The 26,405-nt window shown below is 37.9% G+C and overlaps 2 protein-coding genes across 3 annotated transcripts; both read right to left on the bottom strand.

The window, feature by feature from the left end:
- Window positions 1-22: 22 nt before the first annotated feature.
- Window positions 23-22,894, bottom strand: LBA1 (RNA helicase). Of its 2 annotated transcripts, none has more exons than XM_089159078.1 (29): window positions 22,166-22,894; window positions 18,944-19,195; window positions 18,670-18,840; window positions 18,508-18,558; window positions 18,215-18,307; window positions 17,708-17,803; window positions 17,513-17,563; window positions 14,892-15,010; window positions 13,962-14,070; window positions 11,302-11,424; window positions 11,115-11,186; window positions 10,716-10,787; window positions 10,535-10,601; window positions 9,695-9,837; window positions 9,506-9,577; window positions 9,274-9,402; window positions 8,328-8,483; window positions 8,078-8,191; window positions 7,888-7,986; window positions 7,699-7,776; window positions 6,218-6,352; window positions 5,673-5,747; window positions 5,422-5,539; window positions 4,869-5,242; window positions 4,731-4,793; window positions 4,578-4,649; window positions 2,048-2,170; window positions 1,795-1,914; window positions 23-1,715 (listed from the first exon to the last, which is right to left on the bottom strand). In XM_089159078.1, exons 1-29 carry the CDS (start codon window positions 22,703-22,705, stop codon window positions 1,560-1,562), a joined length of 3,843 nt encoding a protein of 1,280 aa, XP_089015204.1. In that variant the 5' UTR covers window positions 22,706-22,894; the 3' UTR covers window positions 23-1,559. The 2 variants fall into 2 exon arrangements, with proteins under 2 accessions (XP_089015204.1, XP_089015203.1); XM_089159077.1 differs by having other exon boundaries at window positions 2,048-2,179.
- Window positions 22,895-25,733: 2,839 nt separating this feature from the next.
- Window positions 25,734-26,405, bottom strand: LOC149013188 (cytochrome c oxidase subunit 6b-3-like). The gene is made up of 4 exons (XM_089157891.1): window positions 26,259-26,405; window positions 26,072-26,163; window positions 25,891-25,972; window positions 25,734-25,787 (listed from the first exon to the last, which is right to left on the bottom strand). The coding sequence occupies exons 1-4, from the start codon at window positions 26,403-26,405 to the stop codon at window positions 25,734-25,736; spliced, it is 375 nt and encodes a 124-aa protein (XP_089014017.1).

The raw sequence follows: 26,405 nt of genomic DNA on the forward strand, positions 1-26,405 counted from the left end.
ATGAAAAGGATCATTCATCACTGGAAGGAGCCAGTGGTAGTGAGGAAGTCTCAGTCAACCAATGAGTAAAGACATTCCATTGCGGGATATGGCTCTACTGGCAAGAGAGTCATCTACTGTTAATCTCTGGAAATACATGTGAACTGGCAAGGGCTTACATATGATCTTAAAGAGTGAACGTCAGGGGAGCACGATGTTGGTTTTCAGTTGTGAATTTGTTCACCTGCTCGCAGAATGTAGTATGTGTCATCAATGTGGATCTTAACGTACAGAAAATTTAGGTGCCGAGCCTTTGGAAACATTACAATCGCTTTGGATCTCTTTTGAGTCTTTGACAGGTTTGACATCTTACCATGACTAAGCAGAAGATAATTTCTGAAACAGGGTACGAGGTCTTCCAACTGATAGATGAATTTGAAGTAAGGCGGATGATGAAATTGAACGATCCAAACTCTACAATGAAAAAGCTGATCATTGCCCTTTGATTTTGTTATTAGATCCGTTAAAAAACGAATAGGGTTTGATATGTAACTGCTAGTTTGCAGGTCTGGTATGATAAATAAGGTCGCCCACTTCGAAGTTTTCACTTCTTTTTTTCCCCTTGGTCAGAGGTCAAATTCACAACTAAGATGAATGATCTTAATACACTAACTTGCACGATTGGTAAAACATTTGATCTTCAAGAACTGACATTATAGACATCACAAGATGAGCCTCCAGTGACGGGTGTTAAATTTTGGGCAGTCCGTCAATGATCAAGCTAAATGACCATAGACATATCCTTCCACAATCTTTCATCCTGTGATTCACAGCATCAGTCAAAACTATACTGACAAAAAAATGGAATACAAACGCAGAAATAGACCATTCCTCCATTATGTTGAAACGGAGTTTCCAGTTTCAAAGATAGCAAACAATGAGTTGAAACACAGAACAACGCTATCTCACAAAGATTACAACTGGAAGTATATATCCTTTTATGAGTAAGTCTATATGTCTGAGAGCTTCAGGTCGGGACCAATCTTCCCTGGTGGCTGTACAGGACTTGCAGTTGAGCTGTACCCGTAACTGAATCAAGTGGGTGCCCAGGAGGCAAACAAATAGCTCTGCTTCCTCTGAGAAATCCCACCAAAAATTTCCCAGTTGTTGTATTACATATGTTTTTTTTATATTTAACAATGCCAGCGGGTGCCTGCTGTCTTCTACATGCACGAGGAACCGATTCCAACCCAAGCCTTCGATTTATCCATGCCTTGCAATGCTCCCTCCCAATGGTTGCTTCTTCCAGAACAATACAAAACGTCAAGCAGGAACTGGGGATATCCTTACCTCAGCCTAGCCATGCTGCCCATGTAGCTCAGAGAACTATAACCATTTGTCAGGTTGAACTTCCCAACACCATCCAATCTGAACAAACTAGAAGCGCAATGGTAGTGCAAATGACTTCTAGAAAATGGAGATCTCTTCTGCAGGACTGCAGATAAATGGCACACATGTCAACACAACCAAATTGCTGGATGCAAAGAATATAACCCAACACGTTCAGGCCCAATGGCTGCTCAGCCATTGTAGTGTAGTTTCTGGTTTTGTGAGCTCTGGCTCCCCTGCTGCTGTTGCTGCTGCTGGGGCTGTTGCTGCTGTTGTGGACCTTGCAGGTTTAGGGGCTGAGTGTTGTACTGGGTGAAGGGCTGGGAATAGAGAGGATTCATCAAGCCCTGCACAGAGTGTTAACTGGTTTAGTGACATAAAAGATTTTGACGAGACATGCATTATAGAACAATTGCTCGCTCAGACCTGCGACTGGAGTGGATTGGGACCTGCCACACCAAAGTGACTCTGGGAAGCATCTTCTTGGCTTGGGTCATTAAACCCAACCTGCGTGAATAGGCCTTGTGATCCATGAGGCATATAGTCCTGAACGGACAAAAAGACCAAAAAGAAGACTAAGCGGTCAAAACATAGACAACTGCAAAATTCAGGACAGAAAATGGTAATGGGGATAGATGGAAATTTGCCAACTAAGAAGAGATAGGCAGCTCGGACCAACCTGAGAAATTAAATCATTTCCAGTACCCAAATGGGAATATCCAGCCTGCGAATTCTGGTTCAGGAAACTTCCTGGGAACCTAGCTTGTGCTCCTTGTGTAACATAATCAACACCATAGCCACCCTGAGATGCCTTGAGAACATGGTAGATATCAGATCTCCACTTAAAAATTCCAAAAGTATATGGAGAATAGTAAACATATCAAGGGTAAACTACAATCTGAAAGCACCGCACTAACATCACTGAGTAACAATAAGAAAAATATTAAGCTAAGATTTATGCTTCTCATGAATGCTGAGACTATATGATTGGAGAAGGTGAAGTAAAAGGTCAGAGTTCACATCTCTAGGGCAACATCTACGAGGGGACCGTTAGAATCAGTAGAGCAAACAAATTTCCCAACGGTTTAAACACGTTTAAAACACTATATTTTAATTTCTTCCATTGAATATGCTACCTGTTGGTTGACAAGTCTTGGTTGATAAGAAATAGCGCAGCAACACGAGGGTACTTTTGTCCTAGTACCACATTAGGCTATGTTTCTGTTTTAGGTAGTTTCCAAGTACTCCTTTATTCTTGTAAATCTGCCCCTAGATACCAGTGTAGTAGCGTTAGTTTTTGTTGATTTAGGAGGCCCAAGTTTAGTAAGTCTGTATTCCTTCTACTATAAATAAAATAGACAGACCTGTGGTTGGCCAACACAAACCTAATCTTCATCATCACAAGTCATGTGATACTCCATCTCTTCTCTCTTATTCTTCTTCTGCTGGCTGTAGATTGGTGATTTCTAACATGGCACCAATGCGGGTGTAATCAGCGATTGTTTGTCTGTTGATTGCTAGTTTGGAGTCCTTCACAGTATCTCTTCATCTCTCGCCCATTGCACCTGTTGCGGCTCAGTTTTATTGTTTCTGAATCAGACAAAATGACATGAAAGGAGAGTTGTCTCTGTCTGTTTCGGTAATTAATACATGCCTACGATTGCCTAACCTGGCTTTTTCTTCGAAGACTTGTGCCATGGTTCTAGTCATTCGATGGAACAGTGCTGCAGCATATTGTCCTACTACAGATTAAAGAAACCTGATGCCTAGTTGAACCTTTATTTGTGATCAGGATTTTCTTCTAGAAGCCCTTTCAACCGTGGCCTTGATTTCCCTGTCCAGATATGCTTAAATCATTGAGTAGATAACTATGCTTCAAACCCAGTTGTCTTCCTGTTTTCTCCTCTGATATCTGTTTGTTTGACCCCAGTCTCATCTCTCTCTCTCTGGGCCTTCCACTAAATTTTCCATATTTTTGTGATGCAGTAAGTCCTTTTTTTCTATTTTCTTACATTGTCCTCTAAAGGAGAGAACTTCTCTTTCTGGAGTCTCGATTCGAGTTGTAGCAAAGATGAGGATCTTCTGAATGTTTCAATTGGCGAATGAAAATCCATTTGAAGCATAGAGAAGCCTTAGAGGCAAGAAGATCAAACCACTGAGATTTGCACGTTTTGGTAGAGACAGGTGACCAGAAACTGGTCTCAACCATCTCAAGGTGAGTCCGTCCATCTCTATCGAGATTTCAACCAACACAATCAAGTTGTTTCAACCTTTTTTTTTTGCACCCATGTTTCTTGTCTTGGTTTGGAAGGCCAAATTTTGAATTATGTTTTCAGGACCTCAGGACGAACATGAGTGGTAGAGGTAGTGAAACTTGGAGGAGAGGCTTGAATATGCTTGAAGACACTTCACTTGCAGCAAATTCAACTGTTGGAATCACAACCAATCCATTCTGTTTGGGTTGGAGAGTTTGAAGCTAAGGTCAGTCATTTCGGGTCTCTTCTGGTTTGAATTGAGTCTTCTCAGCTTTGGGAACTGAGTCCGAGTTATCCTCCTAGAATCAACTTGTGGTCTGACCAACCTTTTTTCTATGGTTCACTTATGGAATCCTTGAGTTGCAGTTTCAAGTTGGACCTTTTATTATATTTTACTTTGTTGATGAATTTGGTCAAGGGACTGACAGAAGAAGACGGGAAGCTGGTGAAAGCTGGAGAAATTCACGTTTGCTGGGTAAGGAGTAAAAATCGCATCAGGAGGGGGAGCATGGGGGAAGTTAAAATACAAGCTAACACCTCTCCCCCTCACTTCTTTCTTCTCCCTTTATTGACACACCAAATAACTACAACGACACAGATAGTAATTACAGCATGAACTAGCACACAGCTGAATTAACAAATTTGGAAGGTCCACCACAAATGATTACAGATTCCAGTCTAACTAAAGTAAATAAATTGTGAGTTCCCTAGATAAGCAATGAACTATCATGAAGTGAGGACCTATTTCATGGTCTCAAAGTGATTCTGTATTTGACTTAACTAAAAGGAAATACAAGAGTTGGATTAAGTATATAAGATAGCACCAAATCAAAGCATGTAGTATGCAAGTGTACATTTTGCATAAGAAGATAATGCATGAGCTGGGACAACAACTGGGGTAGCACTACGTTTATATACTGATGGTTTCTGTGCAAATTAGTGATAGAAAACTACCTGTGTGGAGAAGTCAGCAACATTATATGCAACATGAGATCCCTGACTTTTGAAATCGTCGCCCAGGAAATCCTGAAAGCATTGTATTTGTTAACAAATGAAGAAGGCCACCCACAGAACAGAAGCAAGCTTACTCTATACAGAATCAGATACCTGAGACATGCCCCCAATGGAAAACCCATCACGAAAAGTCTGACTCAGCCCTTGGACAGGCATCTACAGAACAAAGAAAAGAAAATTATTCAGGACACAAACATATCATTATGGAAGGGAGACAAGTGTCGTACAAACCTGAGTCATTAGCCCAGTTTGTGACAGATTGCCACCACCAGATGGCTGGCTGTTTGGGTTGTCCAGAGCAGGAAAGTTGAAAGTTGATCCAATATTGCCTATACTTTGCTGGGAACCTTGCTGATGTGATAGATGACCGCCTATAGGACCACCAGCATTACCACGCCCAGCACCAAAACCCCTACTTCCAGCTTGAGGGACCTGAGGAACAGCCCCAATTGGTCCATGAACAGCTCCACGGGTGGGAATTGCATATGGCTGAGAATGGGGACCACCAGGAAATGGTGGAAGTGGAATTCTAGACACAGGAAACCCTGCGGGATGCACTCCTGGCTTATGTGTTCCATTGGGAGGACCGAAAGGCATATAAGAACCTGGATTTTAAAAAGCATAAGATAGCATCAGTATTAGCCAAACCAAAACCGCTCTAGTAGAGAATCATGTGCGACTCTTCTACCAAGTAGCGAAGCATATTAATCCATATAACCGAAGGGGAAAACAAAAACCATGGTAGGAGTGATAACAGTTCAGAGCCACAAATGTAATAGCATACCCTTAGAGCGACTCCCTCTTCTATCAGCATTTGGGTTTGGCGACCCAACTGATCCAAAATTGTCATTAGGAACAATACCTGGGCCACCGCCAAAGAAAAGCCTTCGGTCATTGTAGATCTGTTTCACAGAGAAAGTAAAGTTAATGATACAACTCTTGCAATGTCCCAATTTATCACCGTTACACCACAAGGCCATCAAAGTGAAAATCATGCAAAACCAACAACAGATGTGCCGTCACTAGGTACAATACCTTCTTTGGCTTTTGAAACTGAACCATACTCTGCTTCAAGTTACTCAAAGGTCCTTCCACCAAGCATTCATGTTCCTAAGGAGAAATTTAAAAAAATATAATCATAAATAAAGCTACCATTCACTCATAAGTAGCGACAACCACAGACGCACAACTAGAAGTCACAAAATACGTACAACATAAAAATTAAAAAAGAAGAGTAAAAGAGGAAGAAGAAGACAAAAAAAGAGATGCTCTCCAGTTGACAAAGATACTGTGCATATCCACAAAAGATTCTTAGATCTCTTGTCAACAGTACCACAAGAAAAAAATCACAAATTTTTTTTCTTCCTAACATTTCCACTTATTTCAGGGCCCTTATAAGCTGCTCACCAAAATCTAGCAATGGTGAATTAATTGTTCTGTCCTACAATACATCAGTTAGCAACCACCAAAATTCAGTTCAAATGAAAAATACACAACCGAAATCCTTGATTGCAGCAATAAACGGTACAACAACAAATCTAACAGAAACAAGGTCGTAGAAAGGAAAAACACAAGGATACCTTGTAGTGCGTCAATAGACCATTCCACAATGGTTGTTTGCTCAAGACTTTAGGATTCCCCAAGATAACAATGCCATAACGAGCTCTAGTAAGTGCCACATTCAACCGCCGTGGATCATTAAGGAATCCAATACCCTGATAAATTATTGGCAGGACAAAGCATCAGTATCATCATATGAAACAAAAGACTAGCATAGGTCAAAACCTGAAAATAACAAACGTCTAAAAGAAAATAGAAACAAATAATCATCTGCAACCAGTCAGTTGAAAGAACATAAACTTGGAGATAATGTTGTTGACAGGAATCGAATGCAATACTGGTTGGAACAGCATACTAGACTTTGGAGACCCTATCCCAAGGAGAAAAAAAAGGGGGGGGGGAGAGGAACTGGTTCAATAGTTTTTGGTCCACAAGGGATGGAATAAGTCATTATGATTTCAGTTTTTTATTTGTTTTGGGTAATCAACATAGGGGTTAAGAGTTAGGATTTGGATTCTGAGTTGTTATTTTAAGTTTCAAAATCCAACTGGGGCATTTGTCATCTTCTTTTAGTACATGCCTGTAACCCAACAATGGGACAGCTAACTGAATAGAAAATTAAGGTTTCTCTTTGAGAATGATTGTGTGATCTCTCTTCCCTTCCACTCCAAAATTTCTCTCCCTAGTCCCTACAGACCCAGTATCAGAACAGATAGCACATAACAATGACATGTAAAATTTTGTAAGATGAACGGTGGTGAACTTGAGAAACACAAATACAGTAGAGCTGCAACCTGTAAGCCACCAGAAAACAAATCTCATATACAGTGGAGCAACATTTCCCCAGAAAACCAGCAGCACTTGCCATCACCAAAGACAAATACATCTCATTGCTTATACAAAATGCCATCAAAGAAAGATTTGTAATATGTCCAAGAGTAATCATTGCCAAAATACAACCACTTCAAACTGTGCATGCTAGATAATCACCAATCATAGTTACCAAGGCAGCGAGGCCGTCACAGCATTTCAAGATCTCCCTAAGCACCTCAACAATGACTATCTGTGCATGCTGGTCTCAATGACAGGGGGCATAGTATTTTCCTACTACAGCCCAACTATCACTCTTACTCCAGCAGGGAAAAAACAGATCACCTCCAAAGCATTGTAAGTAGTTTCTTACTACTACCCAGATATCCACTAAAAGAAACAAAGATCACTCATGCAAACATATTAGGAGACAAGGATCCTATTTGACCATTCAGGAGATCATACCTAATACACATACAATCACAAAGGAGACATTTATATATAGACCGTTACAAAGTTTATCAAGTGTATCTTTTCCATTCATCCAAAAAAAGTATATCCCTTTCTGGGTTGGGGTTTGGATGTGAAGAGTGCAGTTCAAGTTAAACATACAAGGTCATTTCAGTGTAACTAATTACAATTTGTATCAGAACCCAGGGAAAAGAGATAAACATCAAGATCAAGAACCGACCTGATGCTCATTACTCCTTACACAAGACAAGATAATGTAGTCTTTCTCCCTCCCCTGGAAGGAATCCACACTAGCAACCTGTAGGGAAAAGGATATTAAGGATTTTCTCCATGTAAAAAAGAGTCATAATTATGCTACCAAGCAAACAGTAATTGATCCAGAGTGCACATCTGTCAAATCCAAAGGTACCTCAATTTCCTTGTAGAGTTGCTGCCTAAGAGCACCATTTCTTGACATGTAGTTCACAATGTATGCTCGCTGCCCTTCGTAAGGCGTTATAACTCCAATCTACAAGATTCAAAGACAAATAAAATTTTTTTTTTAAAATAATCAATTAACACAGTTCAGAGGGAAATAGAAAGGTTAAAGCAAGTCATACCTGACTAGGGATTACACCACTTCTTAAAAAGGTGGTTACAATTTTTTCTACATTTGCAGCCTCTGTTCTATTCAAGTAAGAAGTTCCACTAGCACTGATCTCCTCTTGTCCCATCTACCCAAAAAAAAAAAATTGCGTAGATAAAAAGAGAAAGCTAATGCAAAACCAGCACAGGAGCTGATGAAAAATTGTTACAAGAATAAGATTACTAAATTTCTTATAGAAAAGCATCACTTATGTACTCAAGTACCTGAACATAGAAGAACATAGGGCGATTTGGTACAGGCCAAGGGAAGTCAATTCCTGAAGATTGCCTTTCATTTACTGTAACCCCATTTTGAAGGGTTCCTTCATAGAAGCTGTTTGAGGGAAACTCTGACAGAGCTGGATGCATACGATATTGAACCTGCAAACCAGACCATGAATGAACTGCAAGGGAACACACCGATGCAAAATGCTACATTGAATTAACAGCATAACAATATGCAGAGATTCTTAGGAACTGAACAATCTACCACTTCATCTGAATTCTTCAAATAACAATTCGGTAAAGATAATGGAGGAAAACAACGTCCGCTTTAAAAAAACAAGCATTTCATAAAGAAAAGCTAAAAAAATAAAACTAACACTAATTAAAAGCCTGATACCAATTCTCAATAATAGAAGTGGAGAATCTGCTGTCTGTTTAATGAGTACTGTTTCCACAATTCAAGTAACATATAAACATGAATAGGCACCTCTTTGCCAACATTGGAAGTGTGTGGCACATAAGAGGAACATCAGAATTAGCTATGCCCTAACAGAAGAGAAGAATGAGAAATTCATACTGAAGCTTGCCACTGAATGAAATAGGGGTAGCAGTTTTGGCCAGTTCTCATTACAAAAGATGTCCAGTTAATCTGTTATGAAATCACGGAGGTGAAACTTCCTATTGTCTCAGAAAAGTATCTACTCCTTTTTTCCCTCTTATGGAAAAAGTGGAACAAGTATCTTGATTCCATGGCAAATTGACAACTCATCAGCACATCTCTCCAATGTCAGCAACCATGGGATACCACAATTCTTGCACATTGAAAAAGGATAAAGAGAACAAACCCAGGCACAACATTAGCTAAGCTCTCATTATTTACACTAAGCCTTGAGAACAGAACATATAAAACATGCACAAGACAACTCGAAGTATTAAAGACCATCACCTGCAGTCTGAATGGCTTCACACCAAGTAGTACGAGGCGCTCAAACAGAGATTGGGCTAGTCCAGCACGAGCTGCTTTCTTGCACATAATGACTGGACCAAGCTGGCAATGGTCTCCAACTAGAACCACCTAATTTGCAGATGTGGAACCAAGCAACTTATTAGATAGGGCACAACACAGAGACGAGCTCCTAAATTAGACAGAAACCATTTCCTTAGTAAAGATTTAGTACCTGTTTTACACCAAGCACCAGAGGAATAAGACACTCAGGCTCTGTAGCTTGGGTTGACTCATCAATAAGAACCTGGAATGCAAAACAACAGTGAATTGCCAGCAACAGATAAAAGCCTCTAAATTTTAATTTTCTTTTTTTTGGGGGGGGGGCAGATTTAGTGTGCTAATATTAGAGAGAAATTTCAACCTGACGGAATCTAAAGTTTGCCAAACGAGGATCTCCTGCACCAACACACGTGCAACAGATTACATCAGCACTCTGAGATATCTCCCTTTCAGTTGCCCGTTTCAAGGCTTTGTACTTCTTCTCGTCACTACTAGACAGCTCTCCTGTAAAAAGATGACACCAGAAGTGTCAAATCACAGTGTGCTAATCTGAAGTCAGTCATTCTAGCCATCAGTAGAAAACCCAGTATATATAACATGATAAAAGACAATAGTTCTGTTCCCCACTGTCACAAAATCCATGGAAGACAATCATGCTTTCTATGTGAATTTACCTTGAAACTGGTCCAAAATAAAATAAACAAATTCAACTAGGATCCTAGTAGTTCAGAATGAGTCCTGCTCCACCAAAGTAATTACCCCCCCCCAAAAAAAAAGGAAAAAAAAAGAATAATAAAAGAAAAAAACAACAAACAACAAAACAACAACCAATCCATGCACCATGAATACGAGAGGATGTGAGTGCCATGACCACAGAGCTGGCAGTACACATTCAATATAAATTTCTAGCCAAGTTTAAACATCAAAAAGATACCAACAACTCACTCCAAACTTGACAGTAAAAGTCCACTGGCTTCATATTATAACCAATCAAGCAGCAAAGATACCCAAAATTTGTACAATAACATAATCTACCAAATTCAGTCCAGTGGGTTTTGATGTTGATGGCTTCTTCTTTTGAGGGGGCAAATATACTATACTAGAAAACTCAATCAAGGATATTTTGGATACTGGTTCGCAGAGAAAATGTTTTAAGTTGTGACTGAATGGGCAACCAGAAAATACAGAAGAAATATTTTACCTTGTTCATCTTTCAATTGCTGCAACTTATGAAGTTCACTTTTTTCAGAAGTATCAAGGTGCCGGACCTGTTACATGCCACCAATACAATCGTAAGTTAGAAGCAAACACCAAGAAAAGAATACAAACGCAGAGAGACCCGGTTCATTATGTATGAGGATCTCGAGAGTAAGACAACAGACCTGGTAGTGCAGTGTTAAATGCTCAACAGGAGAGCTTACAGCTTCCCTTGATTTAGCACAAAGCCTGACTACCTGTAAGATAGAATACCAAGAAGAGTTAGTTAACAAAACCAAGTCCAGTACAGTTCCTTACAGAACAAAGTTTTAGATAGGCCTAAAAATCAAGTACATATCTAAATGACAGACTTAAATGGGACAACATTCGTTAAATAATTAGAAGCTTCTCAGTAGCCACATAAAGTTCAAATCAATAATTACACAGGAGTAATGCAGTCTAGGTACTACCCAAAAAAAGAAGAAAGGATTATGTGATTTCTTTTCCAAATTATTGAATGCAATGCCACACATCACCTGCAGCATCCATTGGTGTTGGAAGACAAAGGTTATTTAAAATTATACCTTTAGCCCGGTTGCACTTATCTTCTCAGCAAGTTGATCAACAGCCACATTACTTGGAGCACACACCAACACCTGCATGTGGCCACAAATACAAGATAAAAGGTGCAACAATTATTTTAGAAAGAAGAGAGAGAAAAAGATACCAAATATATAACACAAAAAGATATTGTACGTGCACAGCATTTACCTGGCCTTGACCTTGTTTTGCCATATGATAAACAATGGCAGCAGAAGTTACTGTTTTTCCCGTACCAGGGGGCCCTTGTATTAAACTTATTGGCTTCTGAAGAACACTCTTTACAGCAAAAACCTATTGACACAGAAGAGGTAAGTATCTCTACAAAAACTCAAGGAATCTAAAGACAGATTATCTGGAAGTAGACGAAATGTAAAATGCACTGACAAAACACATCCCATATGACAAAGCAATGAATCAATCCCATCTTTCAAAAGCAATTCCAGAGAGGCATTATCCCCCCCCCAATTTTCTTTGTCCTTCTGGTTGCTAATTGACAAAGGAAAAAGGAAAAGTAACAAAGCAACCAACTCATAAGTTGGTGAAAACACAATGGCAGTTCACAAGAGAAATGATCATGATAGTGTGTCAAAGGCAGGAAGTAAAGGGATGAGCTCAATGTGAAGACCAAATACACAGTAGACAAGATATTTTTCTTTTTTTCTTTTTTCCTTCGTATAGATAACATGTTCAAAATAATGTAACCATTAATAGCATCAGCAACTCTCACTGTAGGTGCAGTACATTTACAGGATGTCTTCTTGATACACTCCAAATTCAGAAAAGAACAGAAACAAAAGAGAAAGCTTAGCACAAGTACACAGCGTCAACTAACTACAACAGCTCAACTAAACTCAACTCATCCCAACTCAGTGTTACCCCAACAAAACGGGATACAAGAATCCATTTTTCCACTTCCATAACTCTATTCAAAGCAACATCTGTCACCAGTCCAAAGGTGTGCAAGTCTATCATTGCCACTTCTACACGAATTCATTTTTTCACTTCCAACCAACTATATTCAAAGCCACAAAAGGTGTGCAAGACTATTGTTGCCACTTCTCCAAGAGTCATATTAGGCTCTAGCTGCTATGCCCTTGGCTCTCTTAGCTCCTCCAACTTGAACCAAATCACCTCTCAAACTTCCAAGGCCTCTGACACAAATTTCATTTCCACCTTGAACAACATTTCATGATTTAATCATGTATTTTAATTTGTTCCGTTGTTTATCTTTTCTAGTTTTACTACTAGTCCATCTGACAATCTTATATCAACTAAACCAATTTGTTATAAGTCTTTTCATTCACTGCCCAACATTCAGCTCCATACATTATTGCATATAACTATCCTATGAACCAAATATTCATCTAGTTAAGAGTCATTAATGAAAAACAGTACTTACTCAACACTCTGCCACTCTGGACATTCCCTCTACTTTATCCACGACATTCTAGTTCTTTGTACACATTCTATTTCTCCTCCTTTATTTAAATTTGAACCCAGGTATGTAAAAGATTCACTTTGTGACAACCCCTAATAGATTCTCACCGCCTTACCAACTGAATGTAAATGACACCTTCCCAACCTATTAACTCTGAGATTGATCCCTACTATTCAGAATTTGCAGTTATCCATTTTTTTTAATGATAAGTGAACTCTGTATTATAAAAGGAAATAACAGAATGAACACAATTTTATGGTTTAATTTGGCGAATGAACACAATTTTATGAATTATTCCTCCAAAACCAAACTGGCACAAAAATTCAAAGAAGTGCACAACTTAATCCATTTTAAAATTCACATTAAGTTCAGCCGAACTAAAATTAAACCAAATAATTTGGCCCTTTTATAATAGAAGGGTATTAGGGTAATACTCTTTAATATTTTCATAGTTATAAATTTTAGTGTCTTGTAGCTATAATTCGGTCTTCCTTCTCCAATGGTTCAACTTCTTCATTCTCCGAAGCCTCCACACCAAACTCTCAAGTTCTAAATTCTACGGTCGCATCTATCAAGCATCATTTTACATTCAAAACAGAGAGAAAAGCTTCATTGGGAAACAGTTGCATGTAAAAAAGGTGAAATCACAAGGTTTTGAATTGTAGAGAGGCAACTAGCATTATTCACTTTGTCTTTATTTTCTTTTTTTAGGAAAATGCACTTTCTTCTCCAAGGTCTAACTTAAAACACTTATCCTAGAAAGACATTTGATATCTTTCCAAACAATTCCTACAGATTTCAAGAGATCATAAAACTTAAGGTAGTTGCATCTAATCGAATTTGTCAAACACATAGGGATGGATAATATTATGTCCCAAGGAATTCTAATTTTATATCAGTTGAACTTTATGCATATATGCTAATTATTTTAAAACAGTCACCAAATATTTGAAAATACCATCCAAACTTCTTACACGCATTTGATTTTTATAATCGAATAATTCTTGAATCAGAACCTAAATACAGAAATTAAATCTGTCCACTTCTGGATGAAACCTTAAAATTTACCAAATACATTATTCCAACAAATTCTTCATTTGAATAATTCCTAAAACGAATTGCTAACTATCAGGTTCTCAGATCAGCTTCCCATTATCCACCTGAAAACCAGCCATGAAATCCAACAGGTACACAAGCTATGTTGATTCTTATTCCCATTATGTCACCCAATTTCAAATTCTTCCTCATTAAAGTTCCAAGATCCTAATCTAAACATAGCTAATCCCAATTAGCAAACACAAAAGGAAAAAAAATTAATAGGATAAATATTACAGAGGAAAATAATCAAGGGATGATATTAAGAACTTGAATTGCAATCGAATTGACATACTTGAGATGCATTGAGTTCTGGAAGTCCTGGAGCACCAAAACGACGAGGCAGTGTGTTACGGACCACCTGAGCCTCAACTTCATGTCCCAACAGGTGATGGTAAATGTATCTGTATTAAAGAAAACATTCACCAGTCACAGACACATTTGATGAATTCCTAAGAATACCATCAAGCATTAACCAGAATAGCAGCGTTCCAGAATTGGAACCAATGCAGCAGTTCCAAAAACGTTCACAGTAGCAAGATATTCTAATATTCAACAGTTAGAAGACAGTGGTTAGATAAACACATACAAAATAACTAAATGAATCCCATCAGTATAATCTTGACTCCCCATGTTCAAAAGGGAAACCAATAAATTCAGAAGTGTTCATTTTATGAGAAAATTAGCACTCGAGAGAAAAAAAATTATTTATGTAGAGACAAATAATAATGCTGGATGGCTAATATATCTAACTGCAAAAGAATCCAGGAATTACTACAAGACAGAGCCACAGCAAAGCTAGGAATTGACAAATCCAACATACTTCCTATGTAAAAAAGCTTCATCATTAATAGATTGTAAAAAAAACACAACCCAATACATTCATAAAAAAGAATGCAATGATTAATTGCATCCACTTCTTCCATCTTAATAAAGACAACATAACAACCATAAGAACGCAATGAAACTCCTCTTGAGTATATACCAGCAACAGACTTAGACATCAGGACCAGAAACTTGAATCCAAAAAGACCTCAGCAACCGTAAACCCTGACTTTCTCAAAGAACATATCATCAACTAAATTCCTTAATCGATAACATCAGCATGAAAAAGGTTATCTTATTCAGGTTAGTAACAGCTGTAACCACTGTCACACTACTACATGAAAATAGAAGGCACAGACAGACAGAAAGGCCATTGAATATTAAAAAGAATGTCACCCACCCACTGACACTTGTTTCATCTACAGCAAATGTCTTCATAGCTCCCTGCATTCGATCAAAGCTGGTACTCTTCCAAACAAAATCAACACTGAAACTGTGGTTCACATCAATAGGTACGCCCTACAACCCACATTAAAGTAAATATTAGCTGCAGCCAAAATGAACAAAGTCAGGACCAAAACATATACTATGTGCTAAAGGCCAGCCAGCAAAGGTTTCCCGGAACCCAGAGTTTGACTGGGTTTTGTTCCTTTTGCACTTCCAAGCTCGAAGTCATTTCTTTCAACCATTATTTCCTTCTTTAGGGTACATTTTATTTATTGACATGCCCCCACCACCCTTTTGGTGACCTCAAATAAATTCGTAATCGACTCACTATATCATCCATCAACTGCTATCTGGATGCCAACAGATAGCCCCAGGCTAAAGAATTTGTATGCGAACTCACTCATAAAAAATGAGAAGATAAACTCACATTTCTTTATACCCAGATAGCCAAGTGCATTTTGGCAAAAACCAATCCCACTCCGTTTCTACACAACAAGAATCCCCCTAATTACGTGACAGCATGTTTTGAAGTTGACTCACATTTTCCATGCAGATACACTCGTTAAGCAAAAAGCTCCAGATTTAGCAATTACGCATTATGATGCAAGTTGACTACCATGACAGACGTAATTTTTTTTATTAGCTTTTATTTTCCTAGTCCAGATGGGACAATCGTAATTAGGCTGATTAAAGCATTCCCAATATTGAAATAAAAATACTGAGAATTCCTGCTCCGCGGTCTTGGGTGTTTGCTATGAATGCTGTTCTGGTGTTTCAAGCCCAGACTGATGGATCCTCGGTTTTCCAAGCCCAAGGTGGATCCGATTGTTGGCGCAAGTCTGGATTCTATCTTTACCACCATCATTCCAGTTTGTCCATTGAAGAACAACTTCAACAGCAAGGTTAGTGCTGACCAGACTCACCACTTCTTTCTGCTTTCTTCAGCTTCCTTTAAGTCAAGGACAAACCCTTACATACTGAACCCCCCCCCAAAAAAAAAAAAAAGAGAGAGAGAGAGAGAAAGAACCAGATGTGGCCCCACTCTGTATCTCCTAGACTAACCATCACTTTTACCTCAAATTTCATATACAATATCTCTCTTCATATTTAATCTAAGTCGCACCCATTCCCACCACACCCCTCTCACCAAAAAAAGAAAAACCCCTAAATGCCACCACTATGTCCTATTGAAAATCAAACCTCAAAACCTAGATCTACTCCCACCTACTATTGGATCACTCTCCAACTTTGGGGACCATCTCCACACTCCACGTCCTCCTAGGTTTATAAGTTTCATCTCCACCCTTCCACAGTTCCACAGGATTTCTTCATCCAGGCACCCACTCTCCAATTCCACATAACAGCCTTCTTCATAACTTTCTCCCCCTGAAATTGGTTTGACTCCAAAATGGACACACCACTTCTTTGATCCTCAGCTAACACAACCTTCAAATCCCAAACCAAACAGATCACCCAGGACCCTCATTTGACTGTTTGAGGAATCCCAGCGTTACCACGTAAACACAATAACCGAAATTTAACACAAATACCAATTCTTTTACCCATTTGATATGACTTTGTTCAGAGATCTTCACTATTGATTGTCATTCGTTTAGCCCTAAAATCAGTTTGCAGGCTTACCCTATCTCTCTCCCAATTCAAGTTGGTTCTTTTACAATTGTTGATTACTGGCCCACAATTCTAGTAAGGCTACATCACACGAGCTACAATCAAACTCTTGGCATAAGGAGAAATTGATTAACTAAGGGACTTCAAGATATAAGGACAGTGGAACCTGTATATGAGATAATTGAGTAGTTAGCTTCTCGAAATATAAAATACAAAGATTACTTTGGATTTTAGAACTGCTACCATCCTCGATTTTGAAAATTGAGTATTGCTACCCCTCTTCCACCTCGATGAGGAAATCACACTTTGTTGCAACTAATATCCATTAAGCAACCCTATATCATCAGAAGTGATGAAATTTTAAGGAAAAATGGGGTTATTAGCAGCAGATGTACTGCTCTCTATTCTACAGCTCCAGAGATCCCACTTTTGCATGTACAAGGGCTTCCAAGAAGCCTGCGAACCTATTTTGGCCTAATCATGAATCTCACTCTAGTTCAACTTCGACCTAATGTCCTAATCATGAATCAACTATGCCTAATTATTAAGAGTCTTTCAAGTCAAAGGCAACAGAGATTTTGAACCAAGGCTGCCATCTTCAGTATCCTTCAAAGTACCAATGGATGCCAATTTCCTAGAATTGGAAGTGAAGAGTAGTAAAATGTGATGGTAGATGCAGTCTTTATCACAATGTAGCTTATGGCACACCGCACACCTCAGTTATGAAAGAATTCTCCATTTGGCTTCTGGCATGGTTATCTTGTGGACATAAGATTAGGTAATCAATGGAAATGTTATGCTAGCCATCAAGGTGGGGAGACGTAAATGGAGTCATGTCTACCTCATTAATGAGATATAGCCAGCAACCACTGTCCTATTTTTGTACTTTCTTTTCCGCCACAGAAAGCTTATAATTATTAATCAACAAAAGGGAACTGATCTTACCTGGCTGGCACGGAGCTCAAGAGCAACTTCCTCTTGTGCAGTTAACTTAATCTGGAAAAGAAGATTTAAACACAATGAGCACCAACAAGCAATAGCACAACGATGTAAATTACTGTAAAAACTTACAAAAAAGAAATCCATTATTACTCCTTGTGAATCTAATATCTAACAATCATTTGACATAAATACACATACCACATGCCCCACTGACTGCCATGCTGGATGAGTTGCATCCCCTGGATAACGGAGCCGCAGCTCATCACCAGGTACAAGCCTCAACTCATTATCTTCCTGCAATATCACAAAACATATTTGATCTTCAGTAAATAATTTTTTATAAGCAACACAGATGCCATATCACCCCCCCCCAAAAAAAAAAAAAAGGGGCCCAAAAACTCTCATCAAAAAAGAGAGAGAAGACAGCACAAATACTCTCATCACCACCACCACACACAGAGAAACCTAAATCAGCATTTGCCTACAACACAAATTCTACATTGATGTGGTGATAAGAATATCCCTGCCTTCCAAACCATGTGATTTATGAATTGGGACCAAAAAGAAAAATTTTAAACATATAAGCAGCCCCCCCCCAAAAAAAAAAAAAAAAAAAAAAGGGGACTTAAACCACATAATTGTTTAATGGGGACCAACGACAAAAAATTTCCACAACACAAGAAGCAAAAGATAAGACTGAACAACCTTTGGGAAGACAAAGTATGCAATACGTTTCTTGTTGAGCCCAATATCCCATCGTATTGTGACGTTGTCTTTGCTTTGTGATTCTTTCATCATCTGTAACAGATTTGTAATCATAAGGTGCTGTCTAAAGCAACTACCAAATAAAATACTATGCTACATGATCTCCAAATATTTACAAGAAATAGAAAAGGAATTTTGAATGTTAAAAGCAACAGTTAAAATCCCATAGAGCAACAAAAAAATAATAATAATAATAATAATAATTAAAAATAAACAAATAAGTAAGAGCATACTTTATCATAATCAGCCTCCAGCTTGATAAGTGGTGCAAACACATTTTGATACTGCAAAAAATTAAATTAATAGGAATAGTTAGATTAACCACTGGAAACCGCCAGAGCACTGGTAGCATTTCAACTTCGAGAAATAAGACTTGTTATGTTCATCTCCAGTACCTGATATGCATCTTCATACTTCAAGGCAACAGGCTGAGGTTCATCATCTACTCCAGGTTTCTCAAGATCTTCAAGAGAGGCATCAGGGTTTGATTTCCAAAGTTCCTCCACTTTGTTTATCTGTTGAGCACTAATCTGGCGAGCTCTCAACTGTTCTTGCTCGGATGGGATCTGCCGACATAGACAATTTACCAATTCAATGAAGTAACTCCCTCATAAAACCAAGAAAACTCATCAGATAAAATAAATCAAAATAACAACGTCCAATGCATACCTTAACAAGCCATTGCAAGAAACAACGATCATCAATAAGAGGACACCACTGGCTCAAGTCCCAGTTCATGTCCTTCAATGCATTAACACTAAGACAAGGTTCCCTACAAAGAAGAACAACCACGCTCTCTGTCTTGGCCGAAATAAATCCAAGAAGGAAAACATTTCGGCATCCACAATTATAGCACTCAAGAATTGTTTCCCCAAGAGGACTGTCCTTATGAAGGCAGACTTCCTTATGCTTGGCTCGAACCTACCAATTCAATCACCAGAAGAAATACATAAAATCAAAACAGGTCTCCAAGGGACCGAAAACGAATCATAACTGTAAGTAGAGAAGAGTTCCCAAAAAGTAAGATATGCAATATAAGATATCCTACTATTAAACTTCAAAATTCCAAAAAACTGGTAATAATTATATCCTACCCAATTCCCTCCCCTGCCTCCTCCCCCAAAAACCCCTAGGCTGGGGGACAGGAAGAGATGGGATGTATTTGATGTAGATTGACAGTTAATGAGAGGGGTAAACAGAAACCCATCCATGTTAATCCACAATCAACATAGCAAAAATGGGAAAGATACCTACCTATCAGCATATAGTTGATGGGAATATTGTCCTGATCTTGTGAGCCCCATGACCAGTTGTATGCAGGCAAGTGCAAGAACAGATTGTTGTGCGAAACTGGCAAGGGTTGTGGAACTAAAATGGTTAATATCAGGGAGTTTTTTATTGATTTATTGGTACAAAGAAATTCTCAAGAATTATGGGTAGGGAAACTTGAGACAGGTTCCTTCAGGTCGCCTAAGGGGACCTAAAGGTAATGGAATGGCGCAAAACTTGGATCATGTATAAGGTTACTTAGTCATATTTTCACCAAGTTTCATCAAGCTTCAATGGCGAAATTGGCAATCATGAAATATCTTGATTTTGGAGGGAAAATAGGGTTCTAAAATATTTTCCCTCCAAAATCAAGAAAGGGGAAGATCTAGGTTTCCGCTGGGTGTTTTGGGCTGTAATTAGGATCAAAACGTAAGGACTGTGGCTGTGCTGGAGTTCTGGAGAGTGTGATGGACGGTTGATGAGACGTGCAGTTACTTGAGATGGAGTGAAAGAGGTGCTCGAACCAAGGATGGGAATTCCAAACAGAAATTGAAAAAAGAAAGGAGTATGGGGTAGACTGCCAGAATTCTTGGAACGGGAGCCTTGCATGCTTGGGTCGAACTGATGGCTTCTTGAAGATTGTATATTCAAGCATAGCAAAAATTTGGCTCAACTTCACCAAGAACCTTAACAGAATACTCAACTTTTGGATCTTTTCTGGCCAAAGTTTATATAAACCAATAGTTGCAGCAGCAACGCACACATAAAAGCACTCAAGGTGAAAATAAAATAATCTATTGATCAACTGCAGTATATCCTAATCGATGGAAGAGGGAGGCCAATTTATAACCTTAGAAATCCTAGTGAAATTAGGCCCTGGAACTGACTTAAGCTAGGAAAACAGAAACTGATTTAGACTCTACAGATTAAAAAGGAACCTAAGAAAAAAGACTATCTGCCCTTATATCTTACGTAGCACAAAATTTACATAATTAAACCAATTAAACTAATTAACCTACCAATTTTCGTACCTAACCTAGACGATGGACTTTTGGGCCCATAGAATAACCCCAAAAACACATAGATCTATAGAATAAAGGCCCATCACCCATGGTTGATTTTAAAGGGAAATAGGCCAATTTGGTGCAGCATATGAATCAACCATTCAGTTTCACAACTGGAAGGTACAACTAGGATTAGTTTCCATAATTTTCGGGGGCCCTACTTCGAAGTTTTCGAGAAGATCTGGCTGAGATGTAACGCTTTATAAATAAAAGATATCTCTTGGAATTAGTAGCCAAAAATGGGAGAAAATAAATGAAGCTGAGGATACAAACATCAACTAAAATAAAATTGACGGTGTGGAATACAGTTGAGAGAATAAAATAGCTGTATTGTGAAAGAGTTAAGAGGTTCATGGAAGGGTGATAGGCTCAGCCCAAATCTATCTACTTTTAATTTTCATGCAAATGTATTGCTGGTATCTAATATTAAATTGCTATTAGAGATGGATCTCAACTAAAGTTGTTGAAATATCATGATGTCTAGCAAAGACCAGGCAACATCAGCCATCAAGATGTAGAAGATGAAGGGGTGAAAGCTTAGGGTGACCGGTGATAATCAACTCCAGCAGTCCTGCTCCAACAAAAAGGACTTGGGCCTTTAGGGGTTTTCAAGTAGGCAGGATTTGTTCAGATATACGGTTTGAGCTTTAACAGGAACCACTGCATCTCTTTGTTTCCACGTGATGTAATATGGTACAATGTCGTAAGACGCAACTCATACATCCTCAGCTAACTACAGCCTGGATTCCAACAACAACTAAACTCTTAAAGTCTTAAGGTGATACATTAGGGTAACCTTCAATTCTTATACTCTCATACTTGAGAACAACAAGTTCTCTTTTATTATACTTTTATAGTTTAACCAGGAAGGTCAATTAAGTGGCACACATATTGTCCTTGTTTAATTCATAGGGTTAAATAACCAATGGCTTTTTAACCAAACTAATGACAAATACGTTAAAGTTTCTTTAACGATTCGTATGTGCAGATACACATAAAATGACCTGTACATAAAGTTCAAATTTTCATTAACGATGTACAGTGTGTATAAATTATACTTATTTTCCCCCTCTTCTTATAAAGTGGTTGCGCTTCAAAGAGTGATGTATCCAAAGAATAACGCCCTTGGGTTTGGGGCGTTGGCCTAGTTGTCAGATGAAAAATCCCAATGTGAAAGGCAGTTTCTATTATTTCTTAATAGCGAAACGAAGATTCTATTATTTCTTATTAGCGAAAAGAATTTTGATAAAACAACGGCAACACGGTAAAAGCAATGGGAACAATAAAACAGTATTGAGCAGAACATTTTTTTGGTGCAAAATAAAACAACACTGTGATTCTGGGAAAAATACCAAAGTATTCGTTAGAGCTCAAAAGAACTCTCAACTTGTGTTTTTTCTTAATAGGCTTAAACTCCTCGTTAAAAATTCAAAATTTACAGTTTGATTAACAAATAAGAGAAATGCGAATGAAAAGCAAGAGATTACCCAAAGTAATCATTCAAAACAAATAATCACCAAATTAATCGTTAATTAGAACAGTTAGAGATTTCACGCACCAAGTGATTGACGATATGAGACCCGGACGTGTTGCCCCGCGAGTTACAAAACCACTTACGGCAAGAAGGCACATTGCAACGCACAACACAAGCCGGGTTCTGAACCCCACAGTATCGACAAGCATGCTCCGTAAAATCACCCTTTCCATACTCATAATTCTCATCATCACCTGTTTCTTCGAAGTTCAAACCACCCATCCCCGCCGCTAGGGCATCCACCGCAGCCTGGTTACTGCTTCCGCCACTACTGCTGCCACCCCCACCGCCACCACCTCTACCCTTGGAAGCACTAACCGAAACAGCAGAAACAGTGCCACCAGTCTCGGCTTGGAGATCGACACCACGGTCAGAAGGGTCAGATACCGAATCAGACGCAGGAGGCCATACCGAAGACCTGATCGGCTGCGAAAGTTCTGAAAATTCCGGGTAATCATAATCATCGCCTTGGGTGTTGAACTCAAGAAAGGTGTAAGCGTCGCCGCCCGTATCGGGTTGTGAAGCCGTTTCGTAAAGATTGTTTACAACCGTCTGCGCGGCCATGGATCTCTCTGTCTATGATTGAATTAGGACTACAGAAGCCCGAATTAGGGTTAGAGATACAGAGATGTGAGAGACTGGTTATTTCTTTGGGGTTAGGGTTTGAAGGAGAGATTAGGAGAGAGAAAGAGAGAAGCGTCTCGCAGACGAAGAAGAAAAGAAATAAGAAAATAAAGAAGGGTAAAGCATTTTTAAAGTCGCGAGAATTTCAGTTCAGATGTTAATACAAAAGCGAGAATTCACGTCACCATCAAACGACACAGAGACCATATTTTGCAATGCAATACATAAATTTGAACGGTGACGTGGAATGGACTTAACCGTGGTTAAATCCGAGTCCGAGGTTTTGTCAGGAAGACCTCGTTCTTTCTTGTGTTCCGGTTAATGACTTAAGGTACGAGCAATTGAACTGGTGGGTCCCACTACACTAGGATAACCGTTAACTCTTAACTCTTAGATTGGAATCAATTTCGATCCTCGTCTCCCTGCCTTTGTTGGCACTGCGAGGTAAATCATCTAAAAGGGAAAATTACGTAATCAACTACTTTTACATTTTTCTTTACAAAAATAACCTCATAAAATTTCATTTAACAAAACTTCTTAAAACTGATTAAAATAACAGTAATTTTTTATCCCTTAGACAGTAATATGAGGGTGAAAATGTTCTATGGGTGTGAAAAATTAGCGACTTCTTTTTTTTTAAATAAAATAGTGATTTTTTCTCCCTAATGTAATTAATTTTAGGGTTAAAAAAATGTCCCAAGGAATAAAAACTTTTACTATTTTAGTTAGTTTTGTTAAAAAAAGCATTTAATGGTTACTTTTGAAAATAGAATCACAAAGTAACTAATCACGTAATTTTTCCTATTTTCTATCCCCAACCAAAAAAAAGTATTTTCTATCCTCACATAAATGCTATGTATTATTAAATCTACACCGTTGGAATTTGGAAATGAATAGATAATCTGACAATATTTCAAGGTTTTAAACATTATAAAATTTAATTGATTTAATTAATTCATGTGACCTTTTGACCTCAGAGACGAAAATCAGTAACCTTCCAAATATAGACAAATTCAAAGCTATCTTTTTATTTATTATTGCTACTTGTTCAGTTTGAATATAACATTCCATGTGCATTATGATATTTCTCTCATAGAGCTATAAGCTTTGATAACTATTTTGGTATAGATGTAATGAGATTACATACCTAAATGGATTAAAATTGTATTTGTGTTTTATGGGTTAAGACAATCATTTTATGTTTACTGCACTCAACTTTCGAAAATCCTACTCTTGTTAATCTAAAAATGTGTGAATGTGCTTCGAACACAGTGGTGACAAATTTCTATACAGAGATAGTAAATCAAAGAGATCAAGGATTCGAACATCCATCCCTATTACACCTTTCCCCTCTCCTAGCCTATGGGCCCTCGATCATTGTGATTTATTTGCATTGTTATAATGTATAAAATATGATTAAATACTTTTGTGTTTGATGAAATTATACAAAATAGATGTAGCCCAAGTTTAAGGATTACAAAATTAGTTTTTTCAATAAAAAAACTGATCATGTGATAAAAATAAATTATGTATGATTTTGTCTATGTATAATTCAATTTTAAAATTCATTATTTCTCTTCCTTTAGGTGACGTGAAATCTTAATTTTTGATAATTAAAGAAAGACGTGAAATCTTGATTATCAACCCATGCATTTGGTTTTAAAAAAGGAAAGGAAAAAAAAGTTAAATCATGTTAAATTATAATCTCTCAATTATCTATTTTCTAATTTGAAATAAATATTTATATGCTTAAGTCCTAATTAACCCAAAAAAAATCTAATTAACTAAAAAACAAGCACCATTGTGCTAATAATAAATTGGATCCGTTTAATGCATCTTGCATGGGAAGATTACCCCAGGACTTAGGCCCATAATCTCCCCTCTACAATAGAACTTGAATCACTTAAAAAAAAAAAAAAAAAACCTATAGACTTTAACTTTAAAGAAAACTAATAGTCATAATTTTCAAGAGAAAGATAAATGCTAATCTCAAAAATTTATCATTCCCACAAGTCTTTCATCTTATTTGTAAATGATGAAAGATATATATGAGCCAATATGTCAATTTGAAACAATATGCTTATTTAAAAGCAATATATCACATAAATGAAAGGTACTTGAATCAATGTATATTTTTAAATCAAATATGTAAATAGATAGTCGAAATCTGCCTTCGAATTCACATTCGTGTTTATTTAAGGATATTCGTATCCATAATTTTTTTCATCCGAAAATATTCATATCCGTCCAATAAACAATTGGATTCTTATTCGAATAATTACTTATATCCGTCCAATAAACAATTGGATTCTTATTCGAATAATTACTTATAGCATATGATAAATTTATCCGAATACAATAAAGTATTCAACATTTTTTTCTCTAAAAATCGATGATAACCGGATTCAAAAATTGGTAGCTGATTCAAGAACCAGTAATTGGAAACAGAAAATTAGAAATAAAAAATGACAACACCAATCAATAATCGGATAATTTATTGGATTGAATATTATTAAATATTCAGGTAAAGTTTCGGATTCGAGTTTGAGTACCTTATCTAAATTTTCACCGGATTCAGATACTGGTGTATTAGAGTCGAATCGAATACATTTATGGGTTTAATTCCAATAATGTACCCATTACTACATTGAAAAAGAGGAACATATACACATATATCTTTTAAACTCAAAAAGCATATTGGTGCCTTTTGAACCATGTCACTATTTGAATCATTTTTTCTTTTCTTTTTTTAAATAAACTTTAAGACTAACAGTAACACTCTCTCCTTGCAGTTAGCATATTTAACTTACTATATGAAGCAAAATATAACGGAATACATAGGATATACAATCAGATCGAGAAAGATCAAAACATGGTTTCCTTTCCAGTTTTCAATTTGTTTTCAGGGAACTCATTTAAGCAACAAGAGCAAGATGAGATAATAACATGGATGACCAGATCGAACAACTCAAAGAGGACCAGGAAAGGTTCCAAGCTCCAACTGTTCGTTCCACTTCGTAACCTGAAGCACTTAAAACACACACATCGATCAACACCACCAAACCATGAATATATAGTTTATCAACAGAAGACATAGATCGATTTTGTGATCAGCAACTGCTTACCCATTCCTCGGGACAAAGTGATCTATAGTATCTGGCGAACTTCTCACATTCCGGTGCATTTGCTCCCTTAGCTCTAGCACACCTGAACCATGCATCAATATACATATCACCTCTTTCTAAATCTTCGGTTCACTCATCACACAGAGAGAGGGAGAGAGAGAGAGAGAGAGAGAGAGCTCACTTGTGATATTCTATGTAGCGCACATAACAATGGCGTGTTTGGTTGGCGAAGGGAAAACGAACGTCGTATGGAGCCGTCTTCAACTCCACCACCTGACCAAACAATGAAACAAACAAAACGTATGAGCTGAGCAATACACAAACACACAGAGAGAGAGAGAGAGAGAGAGAGAGAGAGAGAGAAGGACCTTGTTGTGGACATCATCAGATGGAGGAGGAGATTGGGAGATGGAGCCAGGTTCATGAGCTGGGCGTGGAGCTTGTTCGCCTCTGGCCACTTTCTCAACATCTCTTGCTCTCATTTTATCATGTGGGTCTACCATAGTATCCGCCAT

Source organism: Hakea prostrata, chromosome 6 (assembly GCF_041222555.1).
Source record: "Hakea prostrata isolate BN-2017 chromosome 6, UWA_Hpros_2, whole genome shotgun sequence".
Classification (NCBI taxonomy): Eukaryota; Viridiplantae; Streptophyta; class Magnoliopsida; order Proteales; family Proteaceae; genus Hakea; species Hakea prostrata.